The sequence below is a fragment of the Phyllobates terribilis genome, unplaced genomic scaffold (genome assembly GCF_046119375.1).
Source record: "Phyllobates terribilis strain yellow unplaced genomic scaffold, ASM4611937v1 Scaffold_7__3_contigs__length_470593459, whole genome shotgun sequence".
Taxonomy (NCBI): domain Eukaryota; kingdom Metazoa; phylum Chordata; class Amphibia; order Anura; family Dendrobatidae; genus Phyllobates; species Phyllobates terribilis.
Window position 1 is genome coordinate 193,870,913 of NW_027362767.1, and position 18,614 is coordinate 193,889,526.

General features: G+C 46.7%; 1 protein-coding gene across 4 annotated transcripts in view; it reads right to left on the reverse strand.

Moving 5' to 3' along the window:
- MID2 (midline 2) overlaps positions 1 to 18,614 on the reverse strand; it is a 731,820-nt gene that overhangs the window by 85,831 nt on the left and 627,375 nt on the right. For all 4 annotated transcript variants that reach the window (XM_073639643.1, XM_073639642.1, XM_073639640.1 and 1 more), the window contains one exon: positions 7,304 to 7,465. In XM_073639643.1, coding sequence (XP_073495744.1) covers positions 7,304 to 7,465 — 162 coding nt within the window. The remainder of the gene's footprint in view (positions 1 to 7,303; positions 7,466 to 18,614) is intronic.

An 18,614-nucleotide genomic window follows, 5' to 3' on the forward strand; every position in this document is an offset into this window, starting at 1 on the left:
CAGCACAAGTCATCGGTTACATGTGGCCTGCACGGGTGTAACGCCCTCACAGCACAAGTCATTGGTTACATGTGGCCTGCACGGGCATAGCGCCCTCACAGCACAAGTCATTGGTTACATGTGGCCTGCACGGGCGTAGCGCCCTCACAGCACAAGTCATCGGTTACATGTGGCCTGCACGGGCGTAGCGCCCTCACAGCACAAGTCATCGGTTACATGTGGCCTGCACGGGTGTAACGCCCTCACAGCACAAGTCATCGGTTACATGTGGCCTGCGCGGGTGTAACGCCCTCACAGCACAAGTCATCGGTTACATGTGGCCTGCACGGGTGTAGCGCCCTCACAGCACAAGTCATCGGTTACATGTGGCCTGAACGGGCGTAGCGCCCTCACAGCACAAGTCATCGGTTACATGTGGCCTGCACGGGCGTAGCGCCCTCACAGCACAAGTCATCGGTTACATGTGGCCTGCACGGGCGTAGCGCCCTCACAGCACAAGTCATCGGTTACATGTGGCCTGCATGGGTGTAACGCCCTCACAGCACAAGTCATTGGTTACATGTGGCCTGCACGGGCATAGCGCCCTCACAGCACAAGTCATTGGTTACATGTGGCCTGCACGGGCGTAGCGCCCTCACAGCACAAGTCATCGGTTACATGTGGCCTGCACGGGCGTAGCGCCCTCACAGCACAAGTCATCGGTTACATGTGGCCTGCACGGGTGTAACGCCCTCACAGCACAAGTCATCGGTTACATGTGGCCTACGCGGGTGTAACGCCCTCACAGCACAAGTCATCGGTTACATGTGGCCTGCACGGGTGTAGCGCCCTCACAGCACAAGTCATCGGTTACATGTGGCCTGAACGGGCGCAGCGCCCTCACAGCACAAGTCATCGGTTACATGTGGCCTGCACGGGCGTAGCGCCCTCACAGCACAAGTCATCGGTTACATGTGGCCTGCACGGGCGTAGCGCCCTCACAGCACAAGTCATCGGTTACATGTGGCCTGCACGGGCGTAGCGCCCTCACAGCACAAGTCATCGGTTACATGTGGCCTGCATGGGTGTAACGCCCTCATAGCACAAGTCATTAGTTACATGTGGCCTGCATGGGAGTAGCGCCCTCACAGCATAAGTCCACACATCCAGCCAGGACCTCCACTTTGATGTAATATGCTGGGGCACCACAGACGAGTACCTCGCCCACGGCTACCACCCTCCGCCATGTTACATATACACGGATTACTATCTACCCCAGTATTTAGCCCCATTCTTCACTTCTTCTGAGTGACATCACCTCTCTTCAAACTCTCCAGGTAATACAATGTAAGCCTATGGTGCATCAGAACAAGGCTCCATAGGCTTACATTGTAAAAGAGACTCCAGCTCAAGTATAGAGCATAGGATAACCCAGATAGTCTGAATTGTCGTCACATGACTCGGAAGAGGACTGGAAGGGTGGTGGATACTGGAGAAGATGACGATAAGTGAGTATATTAACATACTGACAGTACATACATAGACATATACACAGGTTTAGGGAAAAAAAAGTTAACAAGAGGCTTCTTTAAGTAACAATCACTAAAAGGCTAGGACTGGCCCACAGGTGTACAGGAGAATTCCCTGTAGGACCCCTGTACAGGAGTAGGACCCCTGACCCATCACCCACACGAGCGCTGCTTGGCACAATACATTTGATGCACTGTATAATAGCTACGGTACCTATTTTATTATATAAGCTCCTTAACATTGAAATTGCAACCCCAAGAAGAAAGAGTCGTCACATTATGAAAATCACAGGATTGATAGAAATGTCAGTGAAATGCAAACGATGAAAGAACGGAAACAACATTTTCAAAACATCTTGATTCAGTATCAAGTCCATTATTTCTATATTCTGTATATACAGTGCAATGCATTCTTTTGAGATCCCTTTCTGCAGCTAGGTCTGCCTCCGAAAACACCATTGTCAATTGCCAAAAATTCCATGAACAGAATGTAAAAATAAAGGACTTTTTTTATCCTGTAAATGAACTGATGTGTCCATTTAGTGGTGTTTGTATCATGTTCCTGTCCTTTGACTCCATGCCTCTTATACATGCCAATGTCTTGATGGCCTTAAACGCAGCTGAATTACACTGCATACTGCCACTTATTTCGTGGTCTATAAGTAAGTATACACTTTTCTTTAAGTGACTCGCCTAGTTTTCCCCTAAACCTGCATATTATTCCCCTAAACCTGCATATTTTTAGTATCTAGACACATAAATTTGCATCTCTCCACATTGAACCTCATCTGCCAAGTGGATGCCCAAACACGCAGTTTATCCGATTCAGACTGTAAGTTATGAATAACCTCCATAGACTGCACTATACTACATACATTTGTGTCATCTGTAAAAATATAAAAGCAACACTATTAATCCCATTTTCTATATTCTGTATTTTTCGAATTATAAGAAGTACCAAACCATAAAACGCACCCCAAATTTTCAGGAGCAAAATAGGGGGAAAAAATTGAATGCATCAAATGGGAGTCAGTCTTACAGTCCGAATTCATCTTACTGGTAAGGGTGGTGGCAGTGGTGGAGCGAGGACACAGGAGGATGCAATGCTGCGGGGTGATGCTGGGAGTCCCATTCCGAGCTGCAAGAAGGGGCTGCTCAGCGGTGCTCGGTGGCAGGAGTCGGGCGATACTGCGGGCAATGATGCGGGTCCTGCGCTTGGAGGAGGGGGTGCCTGGAGGTAAGACACTGTGGGACGATGCAGAAATTCCCAGGGTGGCAGGATGGGGTGTTTAACGGTCCTTGGCGGTTCGGGGGCTCTGCCGACATATTTGTGAAAGTCCAGAGCCCCCGCACTTCCATGCTTCCTATGAGGTGGACTCCAGGAAAATGGACACCGGAGGCGGCGCCTGTGCAGATTGAGGTGCCAAGATCTCAATCTGCGCAGGCGCCGCCTCAGGTGGCCATTTACCCAGAATCCACCTCATAGGAAACATGGAAGTTCGGGTGCTCCAGACTTTCCAAAAATGTCGAAGGAGCCCCCGCACTGCGGAGTATCGCTGAGGACCGTCAAACACCCTTTCCTACCACCCTGGGAATTGCAGCACCGTCCCACACCGTCATACCTCCGGACACCCCCCTTCTCCAAGTGTAGGATCTGCAGCATTGCCCACAGTATTGCCTGACTCCTGCAGCCATTGCCCCACTGGTTAGCTACATTCAGTCTATAAGACGCATCCCAAATTTTCCCAAAAAATTTTTGGGAAAAAAGTACGACTTATTGTCCGAAAAAAATACTGTAATTAAAGAAATTTGTTAAATAATAGCAAACCCAGCACTGAGCCTTAGGCTACTCCACTTATAAGCAGAGACCATTAAGAGAAGAAGTCATTTCCCACCTCTCTGTCTGGGTGCAGTCTGTGAGACAGATTTAGACCCAAGTCTTACTTTCCAAACCTATAGACCTTAATTTACCCAATAGTGATCTATTTGGGATCGTGCCAAATGTCTTTGAAAAAAACAAACTCCTTCACCCCCTGGTCTGTTTTCACCTTCACGACCAGGCCATTTTTTACAATTCTGACCAGTGTCACCTTATCAGTCCATAACTCTTGAACGCTTCAAAGTATCCCAGTGATTTTGAAAATAATTAATTGTGACATGTTGTATTTCATGATAGTAGTAAATTTTGGTCTATATGATTTGCGTTTATTTATGAAAAATGTGACAAAGAATTAAAAAACGTTGCAATTTTCAAATTTTGAATTTTTATACCCTTACAACAGATAGCAATACCACAGAAAATAATTAATAACATTTCCCATATGTCTACTTTACATCAGCATCATTTTTGAAACATAATTTTTCTCTTAGGAAGTTAGAAGGGTTAAAAGTATAAAAGCAATTTCTAATTTTTCCAACAATATTTACAAAAACAATTTTTTTAGGGACCATATCCCATTTGAAGTGACTATGACAGAAAATATCCCAAAGTGACATCCTTGTAAAAACTGCACCCCTCAAAGTCCTATAAACCACATTCAAGAAGATTATTAACCCTTTAGGGGCTTCACCAGAATTAAAACAATTTGTAAGGAAAAAATGAAAATTTTATTTTTTTACACAAAAATATTGCTTTAGCCCCACATTTTGCATTTTCAAAAAGGAAACGGGAAAAGCAAACAAGTAGAAACAGGAGGGGGGGCACTCTGTGTGAGGTAAAAATCATGGATGCGGGGGAGCAGGAGAGCGGGTCCACAGATGGACAACGGGTCTGCAGACAGACAACGGCCGTACCTGGACCCATAGAAGCATGTTTAGCCTTCGTCCATCTTGGAACGTGCTCTCCTGCTCCCCCGCATCCATGATTTTATCTTTGTTTAAATAAAGAAGATTTTATGTCACAAAAAGTGCCACCCCTCATCTTTCTTCTTCACTGCATTTTCAAGCACTCCACTGTCGGTGGTGCAGCACCTGTCAATGAGGAAACCGCCCTGACTCAGACTCTGGGACTCCGCCAAAACGTATGCTTGGAATGCGTCGTGCTGGTTGCTGAATTTTTCAGAGCAACCAAGTAATGTGTTGTGCAGATTCTCCTGAGTATACCAATACCCCGAATGTGGTGGAAAACTACTGTTTGGGTGCATGGCAGGGCTCGGAAGGGAAGGAGTGCCAATTCGTTTTGGAGAGCAAAATGGGCTGGAATATATAGCGAACACCTTGTTGCATTTGCAGAGCCCCTGATGTGCCTAAACAATATAAACCCCCCACAAGTGACACTATTCTGGAAACTAGACCCCTCCTGGAACATAATTAGATGTGGTGAGCAGTTTGAACACTCAGATGTTTCACAAAATTTTTCTAATGTTGAGCCGTGAAAATATAAAAATCTAACATTCCCACAAAAATGTTGCTTTAGCCTCAAATTTTTCATTTTCACAAGGGTAACAGGAGAAAATGGACCATACAATTTGTTGTGCAAATTCCGCTGAGTTCCCCGATATCCCAAATGTGGTAGAAAACTACTATTTAGGCACATGTGAAGAGTGTGTATAAAATAGAAATTTTTATTAAATGCTAGTTAAAAAGATTCAATCTTACAAATAACCAGGACAGGCAAAATAGCAACAAGCAAAAACCCTGGCGTAGGGTGAAACATATGCAACATGCAGGTATAGAAGGTATTATATTATGACTGATAGGTGGAACCTTGACATGTATACAATCAATCCTATGTCACACATGTGTCAATGAAAGTATGCAAAAAAAAGCACCATTGAATATTTCAATAAAGAAACCTTACCCATGTGGCAGGTGAAGCCCCCCAGGGAATGCGTAAGCAGAAAGTGCAGAGCCCCTATGAGCATTTCGCATGTTAAACACATGCTTTCTCAAGGGCCCTTTGCTGGCAGACCCGGAGGTTATCATGATTATCTCGGTTTGCCATGACAGAGGTCTGACCCTTGCGATTATATCGTGGGGGCGCCTATCGGACGGGGAGCCCCCTCCCTCTCCCAGCCTCCCAAGTGCTGTGATCAATATTGATTGCGGTATTTAGGGGTTACACAGCCGGGGGCAGTGTGGGCACTTCTCCAAGCTGAGGCATCCATGGCTGAGCTGCACACAATCGCAATGACGTACCTATATGTCAAGGGTTGGGAAACCGATCATGACATATAGTTACATCAAAGGTCGTGAAGGGGTTAAAAAAAATGTATGCATAGGAGCACAGCAGTAACTGAGCTAAGTTCCTGAATTAGTACAAACCCACGTATGACATTTTCTTGGTCATTATTTTATGTAATTTTCTTACTTTTTAAACTTTTTTGCATACAATTTCAGAAAAGTCTTTTTTCCACATTTTTTATGACTGCAAAGGACCACTAAAATACATATAAAAATTTGCCCAACAGTGCCTTTTATTTATTTTTTCCTGCTTCTTATTTGTTCCTTTATTTCACACATTTTATTCCCCACAAGGTCATAAAAGTCTTGGCTGAGCGGGTTATTTGACCATTTAAATATTTTTTTTTATCTGATTGCCCCAGTTACAGGGTAAATTTAGCCTTCTGGCTGCATAGCAGAGGTGACTGGGTCTCCTTGGACCCAGCAACTCCTGCTCTCTTCCTACACCTAAGAATCATATGGTCACTGGGTCTGGAGGAGGAAGCACTGTCAGTCCTGTGTTCTTGGAATCAAGCACTTCTGCTCTACACCTAAGTTATGCATTTAATTCTTTAAGTTTCCACTGTCTTTTCCTGTGATGGCGATACCAGACTGTATTCCAGAGAATACTACCTTGGAAATTCTTCCTTTAAGCTTGCTAATTCTTTAAAATGAATGTTAAGAATGCTCTTACCACCTGTTCTGTCATTGGTGCCCAGGTGGACCATGATTGCGAGGTTATCACTAGCCTTCCCCCAGGGGTGTTAATCTTATGGCAACATGTAGAAAGTAAGAGAAAGCATGAGTATTAAACATATATTTAGTCTCGGGTTAGATCTCTCTTTTGTACTCCAGCCAGCTACCACTTTTGCAGAATAAAAGGAAACCGCATTAGCAAACAATTGAGAATTCACATTTTGACCAAGTTATGGTCAATTTTCAATATCCTAAAATCTGAGTTAACTTACATTTTTGGTTTATTCTGATACAGCTGTAAGGGCCCTTTCATACTGCATTCTTCTTAAAGTTCACTGGTCACGTCGGGGCCTAAGTACAAACCCCTTGCAAAACGGGATTTTGGGGTATACACTAATAGACTATAATGGTGCCGTTGGTGTCACAGTGCGCTCTGACGTTCATAATTTTCAGGCGTGGAGGTGGACACTTGGACACAGTCCACTACGTATAGAAGGCGTATACGCCTGAAAATCATGCACAATAGAGCACACGTTAACTCTGTTGACACCATTATCTTCAATGGCCCAGTCGGATCATATGCCCGAATCGGCCACAAGCCCCGACAGGCCCACTGAACATGGTGAAGAACGTAGTGGGAAAGGGCCCTTTCATTGACTTTTTTTGATTGCTTCCTTCTGATCATGATTGCGATTTTTCTCTTGTGATTAATAAAGAGCAATTTGATTGTAATCAGTAATTTTTGGCACGCACCACCTTTTACCACTGGCGAGTGGTAAAATTGTATGGAAGGTGAAAATATCAGGAATGGTTGATGAGGACATTATTCATTACAGATACTATAGTTGTCATAGAATGGAGGAATCCAGCCAGGGAACGTTTATCATCTCCATGAGGTTTTCCTCTTGCTTTACCAGCTAACGATCACATGTACTCACTGTTAGTCTTGAGTCTTGCAGGATCACTATGTCTGCTCCCAGCCTGGTTGATTGCTTTGACCAAAAATATATAACGCGTTCCACTTTGGAGTCCATGCACAGTGTAATGGTTCTGCTTGATATTGGGGACAATCATCCAGCTGTCCATGGAGCTGTATAAACCTATAAAACGATAAAATCAAGGGTGAACACAATTGAGTATTTTAAGCAAAATCACATAATGGCAGAATTTTCTAATCATTATTCTGTCTTTGTGCAGATACAGAAAGCTCCTCCTTGTGTCCAATTGGTAGTCTGATCACAAACAATGCCCCTCAAGTGCACCCTCAAAGTAGGGCATGTACTGCGACCCAAAGGAGCTAAAAAGGACGGCCACATGACTAGGATGTATACCAGGGCCTTTGTATTGAGGTATCACTTTATAGGATAATCTAGTAGGTATCCTAAGATGGTGTTTTAGGAGGCTGTAGGCAGCGCCTACACAGAAAAGTAGGGGGAGATTAGCGGAGTGGGGTGATTACATGGTCCTACCTGATTGGTGGAAGGAGCTGAGAATATAGCGTTGCCTGAGTGGTGCAAGAGCAGGCCATTCATGGATCAGCGTTCCACCCTTCCTCCCCTAAGGTTGGTTGAGAGCTAGAGGTACTGGAAATTTAAAGGTCAAGATTTTGGTATTTTTCGGGTGCTCGGGGTTAAGCATTATGGTAGCTGTTGGGAACAGGTCTTTAGTTTTAGTGACCATTTTAGTAGGGTCACCCCCACCCCTTGTAAGTGGTAAGAAAATACTTGGGGTTCCTACTGGGCCAAGGTCTCAGAGGGACAATGTATGGCACACTAATCAGCAGGAGAGCCCCTGAATCAGTGCAATGCAGTTGAGGGCAAAGGGTGACAGCTGATGGCTCAAGGTTTTATTTTGTGGAGCTTCCAAAGAGCCTTTCCTTATATTCAGATAAATAAAAATACGCTATTATGATTATTAATATTGTTAATGTTATTTAATAAAGGCTGCTGTGGCCATTTCATCCAAGCCCGCAATATCTGTCATTATCGAAAGAGGGGGTAAGGGTAAAGGAAAAGGGGGTGGATTTGGGCGGCTGAAGTTAGACAAAGATCAGCCATTCCTCATCCTGTCTTTAAAGTTAGCAGGGGCATCAATAAGTAAGTAATGTGTAATTTTTTTTTTTTAGGACAGACAAATGAGTTGTCTAGGACTGAACATTTGATGACCTATTCGTAAATCAGAGATCCAGAAGCAGCTGGAACTAAGCAATGAAGATCTGAAGAACTCGGCACTTCACTATGACAGGAGATAAGATCAATTATTCTTGTGCAATCCAAAACAGAACATTTTCGGTCCACAATTTCAGACCTTCGTCTGATCAAACGGTGATATAAAAAATTAAAGGTCCAATAAGTAGAGAAGAAGTTGTCATAAGTAATAGACATAGTAACCTTCTGATGACAACTATATGGTCCTGAAGTATATTAGGCACAGCAAGAAATATTGTATACACAGCAGTCATACGTATCTTTGGGATAGCATAATGACAATACCAAGTTTATATATAATTATTTATGTTTTACTACTTTTGCACAAAAAAAACACACTTTTTTTATCTTCTTTTTTTCAGTGGAAATTACGTCCTTATTTTTCCATGGGGTGTGCTGTGTGAGAGCGTGTTTTTTTTTTTTTTAAGGGAAAGCTGTAGTTTTTACTGGTGTCATTTTGAGAAACCTATGACTTCTCCAACTCTTTCACTTTTAGTTTTTAGTATGAGGGTTGAACATAAAGTGATATATATGGAATTGTCTTTTTTTATATATTAATATACAGGGTGAATAACTCGCTACTTTTCTCGGAAAAATTGCTGTAACTTCTAAAAGTCTCAGTCAACCGTACTGAAATTTGGACTGTACATACTTTGGTTGATGAGAAGTGAAAGTGCAATGAACCTCAGCGACTAGAAACATCCTCGCGCAGAGTGGTCTCTCACGACTTGTTGCACTGCCGGTCGTCTCCACTTTGAGATAGACTTGCTGCACGCCTTCCTGCATGTCGGTGGTCTATGTGTGGTGCTTGCATTTCACTCCTGCTGAATTACTTCTTCATTTGTTAACAACATAACAGATACAGTTTTCATTGTAAAAACTTATTGGGAAACTGATTCTTTAAAGAGGAGCCAAAGTGAGTTTCTAAAGAAGTTTGGAGGTTGAAATCCGCCGTCCAAACCGTGTATTAAAGCCTTCTTTCAGGACGGAGTAATCTCCAAGGGCCTGTGGCCACCAAGATCACCTGATTTTTTCCTGGGTCCATATGAAAGGTATTCAGGCTACAACCCAGACATCCTGCGGAATACATTCAACAATATGGAACGGCGTGTGCAGGTGTGTTGGATACAAACAGTGAAAAGTATATGTTAAACCGAGGGCACTACCTAAATATAAACGGGGATCGGCCAGAAGCACACCAAAAAATCATGTAGACAATAAAAAGCAAAGCGGTGTACAAAAAAACTTTACTTTAATTATCTTTGTATATAAATGATCAATTGTGAAACTTCCTCTTGTGCTTCCCTCCCCTGATGAAGCTACACTAGAGGTGGCGATACGCGTGGGGTTTCCCACTCCTCCACTCCTATTGACCTCACTTTCCTTCAGGTATTCTTCCGCTTGCAAAAGAAATGTTTTTCTTTCCATATATAATAGTTAGTTTTCACTCTATCTAACTTGTCTTTATCATATCTTGAGGGTTACCATTTATACTATATGGTCTGTGGTTTTTGGAGGAGGGGTGTTTTGTCCTATTATGGACTCACCTGTTGGAATGAAATTTAGACAGCATGTGTTGCTTTTTAAATGTTTTAAATTGTTCCTGTTTATCTTTTTTTGTTGAATAAAATTACGTGATTATATTTTGGGATGCAAACAGTGGACATTTTCAACACCTTCTTTAAAACATCAGTTTCTCATGAACCAAGGAATGTACAGTCCACATTTCAGTACGATAGATCGTCTCGTTTACAAGTTACGGCAATTTTTCCAGGTAAAGTAGCGAGTGAATTACCCTGCATAAAACAAATAAACGAGACATTCTTGCAGAAACTACGGACATCGTATCTATAATATAACGGGGGATGCGTGTCTCTGTCAGAAGCCTCTATAGACTGCGCATGCATGACGCGCAGTCTGGCTCCATACAGAATCACACATGGAGCCGTTACAGGTAAAAGGAGTGTATGGTACCGGAGATCGCGGTATGCGTAGACACTGAACTCATACCGCGATCTCCGGCGCCATACTTACATACTTACCTGACCGGGAGGAGCATTGCCGGGGTTATATTTATAAGGGATTTTATAAAGTTCGTGACGCCACCTGTGGATTGCAGCTAGAGGGAACCGCAGCTGCGGAGCAGTCCTCTGGAGCTGGTGTTACGGCAGCAGGGATGGTGTGTCTCTCCACAGGTAGAGCAAGCTCCAGGGCAGCGTAGGAATTGTAAGGTTGCGCTGGACGTTGTAGTACAGTGAGGGAAAGATGGCGCAGATAAAGAATGGACGGAGGCAGTGCGGTGCAGTCATCCGAGTCTTTACTCACAGTTCTTATGACAGTTCCACTGGTGCACTGTACAGGTGTCAGCCTCCCACGTCGCGCTGCGTTCACCAGGCAGGGGTTCAGCTCTTCCTCAGGCAGATTAGGAGCACCTGACGGAACCCCACTTTCTTGTGTTCCTAGCTAGACCGTCTTGACACTGGGTCTTTCTCCCTCCTGCCCTGCGCTTCCCACTCTCAATCCCGCTCGGGTGCTCTGAAGTCCCTCCTGTCTTGCTGGAGTTCCCAGACCTGCTTGACCCTCACAGCGATTAGAATGAGGCTTCGACAACTGACTATATAAGCCAGAAGCCTCTGGTTTTTCCAGCCGAGACTTGGAGTTACACGACTGGTCCAGGGGCCGGTCCCCTTCTTGTGGCCTACGATCCCTCTGTCTTCTGACAGATTCGGGGTGTACGGGTGCCGTCCCACACTCGCCGTACCCCCTGGGATCCCTTCTGCTGATCGGAGCCTACTCCTCTGCTCCTGGGCCTCTAGGACTGGGCCCTACTTGCGGAGCAGAGCTCCTAAAGAGACTCTGCTCCCTGACTGTATTACTGTCTGATCTGACTGAACTCACCACCCTAAGATGGCTTCCCTTTATATACCTACTACTATGGTGCTCCTCTAAACTGCTTCCTCCACCCACACCCACTACTGGTTCCCCCCTACCTTTGGTTTCCCCCCACTCCAGCCAGGGACAGGGCTCAGCAGCTGCGCACATGCATGTTGCCCCTCCAGCAGGCCTGGAGCTGTGTAGTGTTGGATGCAGGTGTTGGGGTTCCGGGCAGCACTCCCTCCTTACCTGAGAGAAGGAGGCACCACATCTCTGGGTGAGGTGCAGTACCTCTGTGCCAACTGAACCCTCAGGGGCGCCACACTCCCCCCTGGTAAAACACAGCACGTCCGCGGGCTGGAACAGAGTAAAACAGGGTATATTACAGACATGCAAATTTTTTGATGCATCATATATAAGATCATAAAACTTTCTTCCCTTTATGGGAGGCACTTCACTTTAAACGTTACTGGTTACATTTATCAAACATTATAAAACACTTTTCAATAAGATTCTGGAACAGGGTGTCCTTTTACTGGAAAAAGAGTTCAAAGGCAGCTGCATGAGGGACCCGTCCGCAAACCCTCAACGTAGGCCCTGGGCGTGGCTGCAGGGCATAGGTGATCCTGGTGCTGGACCACGTCTTCCACCACGCCAAATGGGTTTTTCTTCTGAGGTCATGGGTTGCTAATATAAAACCAATAGGAAGCACTTTAAGAAGTGCTGAACTATTTACACAATCAGTTTTTGGCTGTTCACAGTCCCCAGACTGAAGTCTGTATACCCTGACGGATAATTATGAAAAACACACTCTAAGAAAACATTATTGCAACTTTCAACTACTGCACCCTTACGGGTGACTATTTACATAGTGTTCAGTCCCACTTGCTGGACTAGTAGTGGGGTCCCCGCCTGGGGTACTACTGGTTCTTACCTGACCCAGCCAGGTCACAAGGTATGTCCTGCGGGGGTGCGTCCTCGATCACACGGTACACTTGTAGAGCGTACCACCCGCGCTCCCCGTGGTGACGTGTGTAGGTGACACGGTCACCGGGGTACAGATTCCGGTCGGGATGGCCCAGTTCCAGCTTGGGCTCAACATCCCGCCGGTTCATGAAAATGTCTCTGTCGAACTGGGAGGCCATTTTGCTCCAGGGATGTACGGCAGGGCCATGGGCATGACTGGAATCGCGACCCCTGCCGGTGGAGCGGCTGCTCTGGCTTGAGCAGCGCCGGGCACGAGTTGAGCATCAGGAGCATTATCCGGTGCTCCGGCGTCTCGCTGGTCGTCGGCCATGGTTGTGCCCCCCTAGTGAACCGTAGCCTACCTTCTTCACTTTTTCGGGTAGGCCGCAGCTCGCAGGCGACGGTCTCCTTCGAGGACCTTGCATCGCTCGCGTCTGACGTCAGAGCATCCACTGGACCCCTTCCAGGACCTGACGCTTCCTGGTTCGACGTCAGGGGCGGGGCGTGTCTTAGGCTTCGCGCGCTTCCAGCAGTTATGCCTCCCAGGTTCCCGCAGTTACGCCCTTCTTCTTCCCGCGCTGCAGCGCGATAATGGAGGAGATCTTCACTGCAGTTTAACACACAGTTCAGTTCAATAAAGGCGCACAGTACCCGGTGGCAGAGGGCACGCAATCCTGTTCGTGACGCCAGAAGATGACGCGCCCCCAGGGCCGTGGGGTACTCGGCAGCCGGGCCTCTGGTTGCCGGTAAGGGATATCACGGTGGCTGGCCCGGTCCGTGGCCAAGGGCGGTCACCCAAAAGGGGGGGTTATATTTATAATGGATTTTATAAAGTTTGTAACGCCACCTCTGGAATGCGGCTAAAGGGAGCCGCCGCTGCGGAGCAGTTCTCTGGAGCTGGTGTTACGGCAGCAGGGATGGTGTGGCTCTCCACAGGTGGAGCGGGCCTCAGGGCAGTGTAGGTAGTGTGAGTTGCGCTGGGTGTTGTAGTGCAGGGAGGGAAAGATGGTGCAGACGAAAGAATGGACGGAGGCAGTACGGTGCAGTCATCCGAGTTTTTACTCACAGTTCTTATGACAGTTCCACTGGTGCACTGTACATGTGTCAGCCTCCCATGTCGCACTGAGTTCACCAGGCAGTGGTTCAGCTCTTCCTCAGGCAGATTAGGAGCACCTGACGGAACCCCACTTTCTTGTGTTCCTAGCTACACCGTCTTGACACTGGGTCTTTCTCCCTCCTGCCCTGCGCTTCCCCACTCTCAATCCCGCTCGGGTGCTCTGAGGTCCCTCCTGTCTTGCTGGAGTTCCCAGACCTGCTTGACCCTCACAGCGATTAGAATGAGGCTTCGACTACTGACTATATAAGCCAGAAGCCTCCGGTTTTTCCAGCTGAGACTTGGAGTTACACGACTGGTCCAGGGGCTGGTCCACTTCTTGCAGCCTACGATCCTTCTGTCTTCTGACAGATTCGGGGCGTACGGGTGCCGTCCCACACTCGTCGTACCCCCTGGGATCACTTCTGTAGATCAGAGCCTACTCCTCTGCTCCCCTCCTGGGCCTCTAGGACTGGGCCCTACTTGCGGAGCAGAGCTCCTAAACAGATTCTGCTCCCTGACTGTCTTACTGTCTGATCTGACTGAACTCACCACCCTAAGATGGCTTCCCTTTATATACCTACTACTATGGTGCTCCTCTAAACTGCTTCCTCCACCGACACCCACTACTGGTTCCCCCCTACCTTTGGTTTCCCCTCACTCCAGCCAGGGACAGGGCTCAGCAGCTGCGCACATGCATGTTGCCCCTCCAGCCGGCCTGGAGCAGTGTAGTGTTGGATGTAGGTGTTAGGGTCCCGGGCAGCACTCCCTCCTTACCTGAGAGAAGGAGACACCACACCTCTGGGTGAGGTGCAGTACCTCTGTGGCGACTGAAGCCTCAGGGGCGCCACATAAAGAATCCAGGAAATTTGAGTTTAAAAAAAGAGAACCATTTGTTCCAAATTCCAAACCTGTCCACTCTACTTGTTCTTTTCTTTCTTCAAACCTATAAACTTCACATATTTCGTTACACCATTCCTTAATCAAAGGTGTTCTATTATCTTTTGATTTTGGCCACATTGATAATATGAAATGTAAGGGGGAGTTTATAGCTGCTGATTGTATATCGGATAAGTTTAGTTTAATTAATGTCTCTATTAAATGGATGATTGATTTATGTAGCCTAAAATTTGATTACTCATGAGTCTAAATTGTTTGATGTGAATATGTAGCGCCCCGAGGGTTCGACCGCTACAGGGGTATTGCACCTCTGCCAGAGGTGTGGTATTCCACTCCCGGGTAAGGATGGAGTATGGACCAGGGCTCAGTTAGCTGCATACAGCACACTCACCCCATTTCCGAGGGACAGCTCAACGGTGCTCCCACTAGACAGAAGTGCAGGCACGACCGACTATGTCCCTGTCTGGAGTGGGGAGGGGGGTGGAACACCCAGTGCTGTAGGGGCAGATAGGGGTTGGTTCCTGAGCGTAGGTAGGAGCCCATTGGTAGCTGGTTACCTGGGCTCATGTTCTAGAGGGAGGTATAAAAGGTGGGCACCATCTTAGTTCTGGGAGAAGTGAAGTTCAGTCAGAGAAGACAGGGAGCAGAGGCTCTGTAGGAGCTCTACTCAGAGGCAGGCCTAGAGAAAAGGCCGGAGGCTGAGAGGAGAAGGAGAAGTGGGCCTGGAGAAGAGGCCAAAGGAAGGAGGAGAAGAAGGAACAGGAAAGAAGGGGAAGAGAGAGAGAAACAGAGGGGCTCAGGAACAAGAAGGTGGAAGGGACCCTAAGAACCCATGAGAATATCGGGTGAAGGGTCAGGTAGATTAAGGGTACCGGATCCCAAGTTGGTGGAGAAGAAACAACCCTCAGCCAAAGACCGGACGTCGTGATCATTTATTGGTGCGACACCTCATCAAACCTGCTAGGAAGGCACCATATAGGACAGCGGGGAACGGGGCCCACGTTTACCCGCGCAGATCCACGGCAGCTGGACAAAAGTGGGTCACTGGTGAGGCAGACCAGAGAAAGGACAAAAGGGGGTCCTGAGCCATACTTCTGAACTGGCTGGGAGTTGACCGAGCCCCACACCTGGTGGAAGCAGCACGGCTCGGGCGGTTACTACTGGTGCCGAAGTGACCCGGAGGACATGAACTGTGAGTAAAAGACATTGAATTGCAGTACGTTGTCTGTGTACTTTCTCGCTCCTCCAGCACTACCGGTACTGGGACTCCCTGCACCATCACCCCCACCATCCACTGCACAGCCCTGGGGCTACACTCTTCCCGTGGGGAGTTAAACAACCTCAGCTGCGTACACCATCAGCCTCAGGGGATTACCTTGCAGCGGCGGTTCATAATAATCGCAATCCACGGGTGGCGTAGTCGGACATTATCAACAGTACATAGCAGACTACCATTGGTGTGACCACCCTGAGCCACGGAACCGGGTTGCCACCACTACCCCCATCGTTTCCCTATTGCCCGGATCCGAGTGCCCCACGGCCCAGGGGGCGAGTCAAATACAATGTAGCCAGATACCTTCCTACTTATTTTCCGCACCTCAAGCAAATTGAAGAACATTCAGAATTAATTCTATGAGTTTCTCTATGACCTGGTCACTAGTTTATAACTCGTTTCCTGAATTTTCTTATTGATAGAGGTAGAATGGAATTATTTTTTATCCCTATTTTCTTTTTTTCGGCATTCACAGTGCAGTGCAGTTTACAAGATCATTTTAATCTGTGGGGTGATACCATTACGGTGATACACAATTCATATCTTTTTTTATGGTTTACTACTTTTGCACAATAAAATCATTTAAAAAAAAACATATTTGTATTGTTCTCATTCTTAGAGCCATAACTTTTTCTCGTTTCTGTTCACAAAGCTACATGAAGGCTTCTATTTTTTTTGTAATGAACACTAGTATTCATAGATATAATTTTGGAACATACAATGTATGATACAATGTTTGATCACTTATTTCATTTTTTATGAGTTTTTTTCGGTCTGATTATTTTGTTTCAAAATGATTTTTTATTGGGATTAGGGATTTTTTCTACATTTAAAGCCTTGTAACGCACAGTGCGTGTGCTGGGGGATTCTAAATTCTGCCGTCACTCAGACTGACACACAGAGTTTTCACTTTAGACCAGACAACCTGTTTAAGGTAGCAAGTGCACACTGCTAATATCTGCTTTACAGGAGTCTATCCACACTGCCCACTTGACTCTGATGCAGCCAGGCGTCCGATTGTCTACTCTGCTGCTGAGTGCTATCCACACATTCAGCTCTCCCATGACAAGGTGGCTGTTAGTCTACTCAGCTCTGCTTTTACGGAGTGTGATACAACATCTAGCTCTGCTACTACAAGATGCCTATTGGTCTGTTCAACTCTGCTGTTTCTGAGTGCTATCCACTAATCCAAATCTGCTACTCCAAGGTGCCTGATGGTCCAATCAGCTCTGCTGTTCCAGATCACTATCCACACACACACAGGTTAACCACAACAAGATACCTTATTGTCTAATCAGCTCTGCTATTACTGAATGTTATCTACACATCCAGTTCTTCTACAACAGGGTGCCAGATTGCCTACTCATCTCTGCTGATTCAAAATGCTGTTCGCACACTCAATTCTGCTGCATCAAGATACCTGCCTGCCTACTCATCTCTGCTGTTCAGGACGCTGTTTGCACACTCAATTCAGCTGCATCAAGGTACCTGCCTGCCTACTCATCTTTACTGATTCAAGATGCCGTCTGCACACTCAATTCTGCTGCATCAAGGTACCTGCCTGCCTACTCATCTCTGCTGATTCAGGATGCTGTCAGCGCACTCAATTCTGCTGCATCAAGGTACCTGCCTGCCTACTCATCTTTACTGATTCAAGATGCTGTCTGCACACTCAATTCTGCTGCATCAAGGTACCTGCCTGCCTACTCATCTCTGCTGATTCAGGACGCTGTCCACGCACTCAATTCTGCTGCATCAAGGTACCTGCCTGTCTACTCATCTCTGCTGTTCAGGATGCTGTCCGCGCACTCAATTCTGCTGCATCAAGGTACCTGCCTGCCTACTCATCTCTGCTGTTCAGGATGCTGTCAGCGCACTCAATTCTGCTGCATCAAGGTACATGCCTGCCTACTCATCTTTACTGATTCAAGATGCTGTCTGCACACTCAATTCCGCTGTATCAAGGTACCTGCCTGCCTACTCATCTCTGCTGTTCAGGATGCTGTCAGCGCACTCAATTCTGCTGCATCAAGGTACCTGCCTGCCTACTCATCTCTGCTGTTCAGGACGCTGTTCGCACACTCAATTCTGCTGCATCAAGGTACCTGCCTGCCTACTCATCTTTACTGATTCAAGATGCCGTCTGCACACTCAATTCTGCTGCATCAAGGTACCTGCCTGCCTACTCATCTCTGCTGATTCAGGATGCTGTCAGCACACTCAATTCTGCTGCATCAAGGTACCTGCCTGCCTACTCATCTTTACTGATTCAAGATGCTGTCTGCACACTCAATTCTGCTGCATCAAGGTACCTGCCTGCCTACTCATCTCTGCTGATTCAGGACGCTGTCCACGCACTCAATTCTGCTGCATCAAGGTACCTGCCTGCCTACTCATCTCTGCTGTTCAGGATGCTGTCCGCGCACTCAATTCTGCTGCATCAAGGTACCTGCCTGCCTACTCATCTCTGCTGTTCAGGATGCTGTCAGCGCACTCAATTCTGCTGCATCAAGGTACATGCCTGCCTACTCATCTTTACTGATTCAAGATGCTGTCTGCACACTCAATTCCGCTGTATCAAGGTACCTGCCTGCCTACTCATCTCTGCTGTTCAGGATGCTGTCAGCGCACTCAATTCTGCTGCATCAAGGTACCTGCCTGCCTACTCATCTCTGCTGATTCAGGACGCTGCCGCGCACTCAATTCTGCTGTATCAAGGTACCTGCCTGCCTACTCATCTTTACTGATTCAAGATGCTGTCTGCACACTCAATTCTGCTGCATCAAGGTACCTGCCTGCTTACTCATCTCTGCTGATTCAGGATGCTGTCCGCGCACTCAATTCTTCTGCATCAAGGTACCTGCCTGCCTACTCATCTCTGCTGATTCAGGACGCTGCCGCGCACTCAATTCTGCTGTATCAAGGTACCTGCCTGC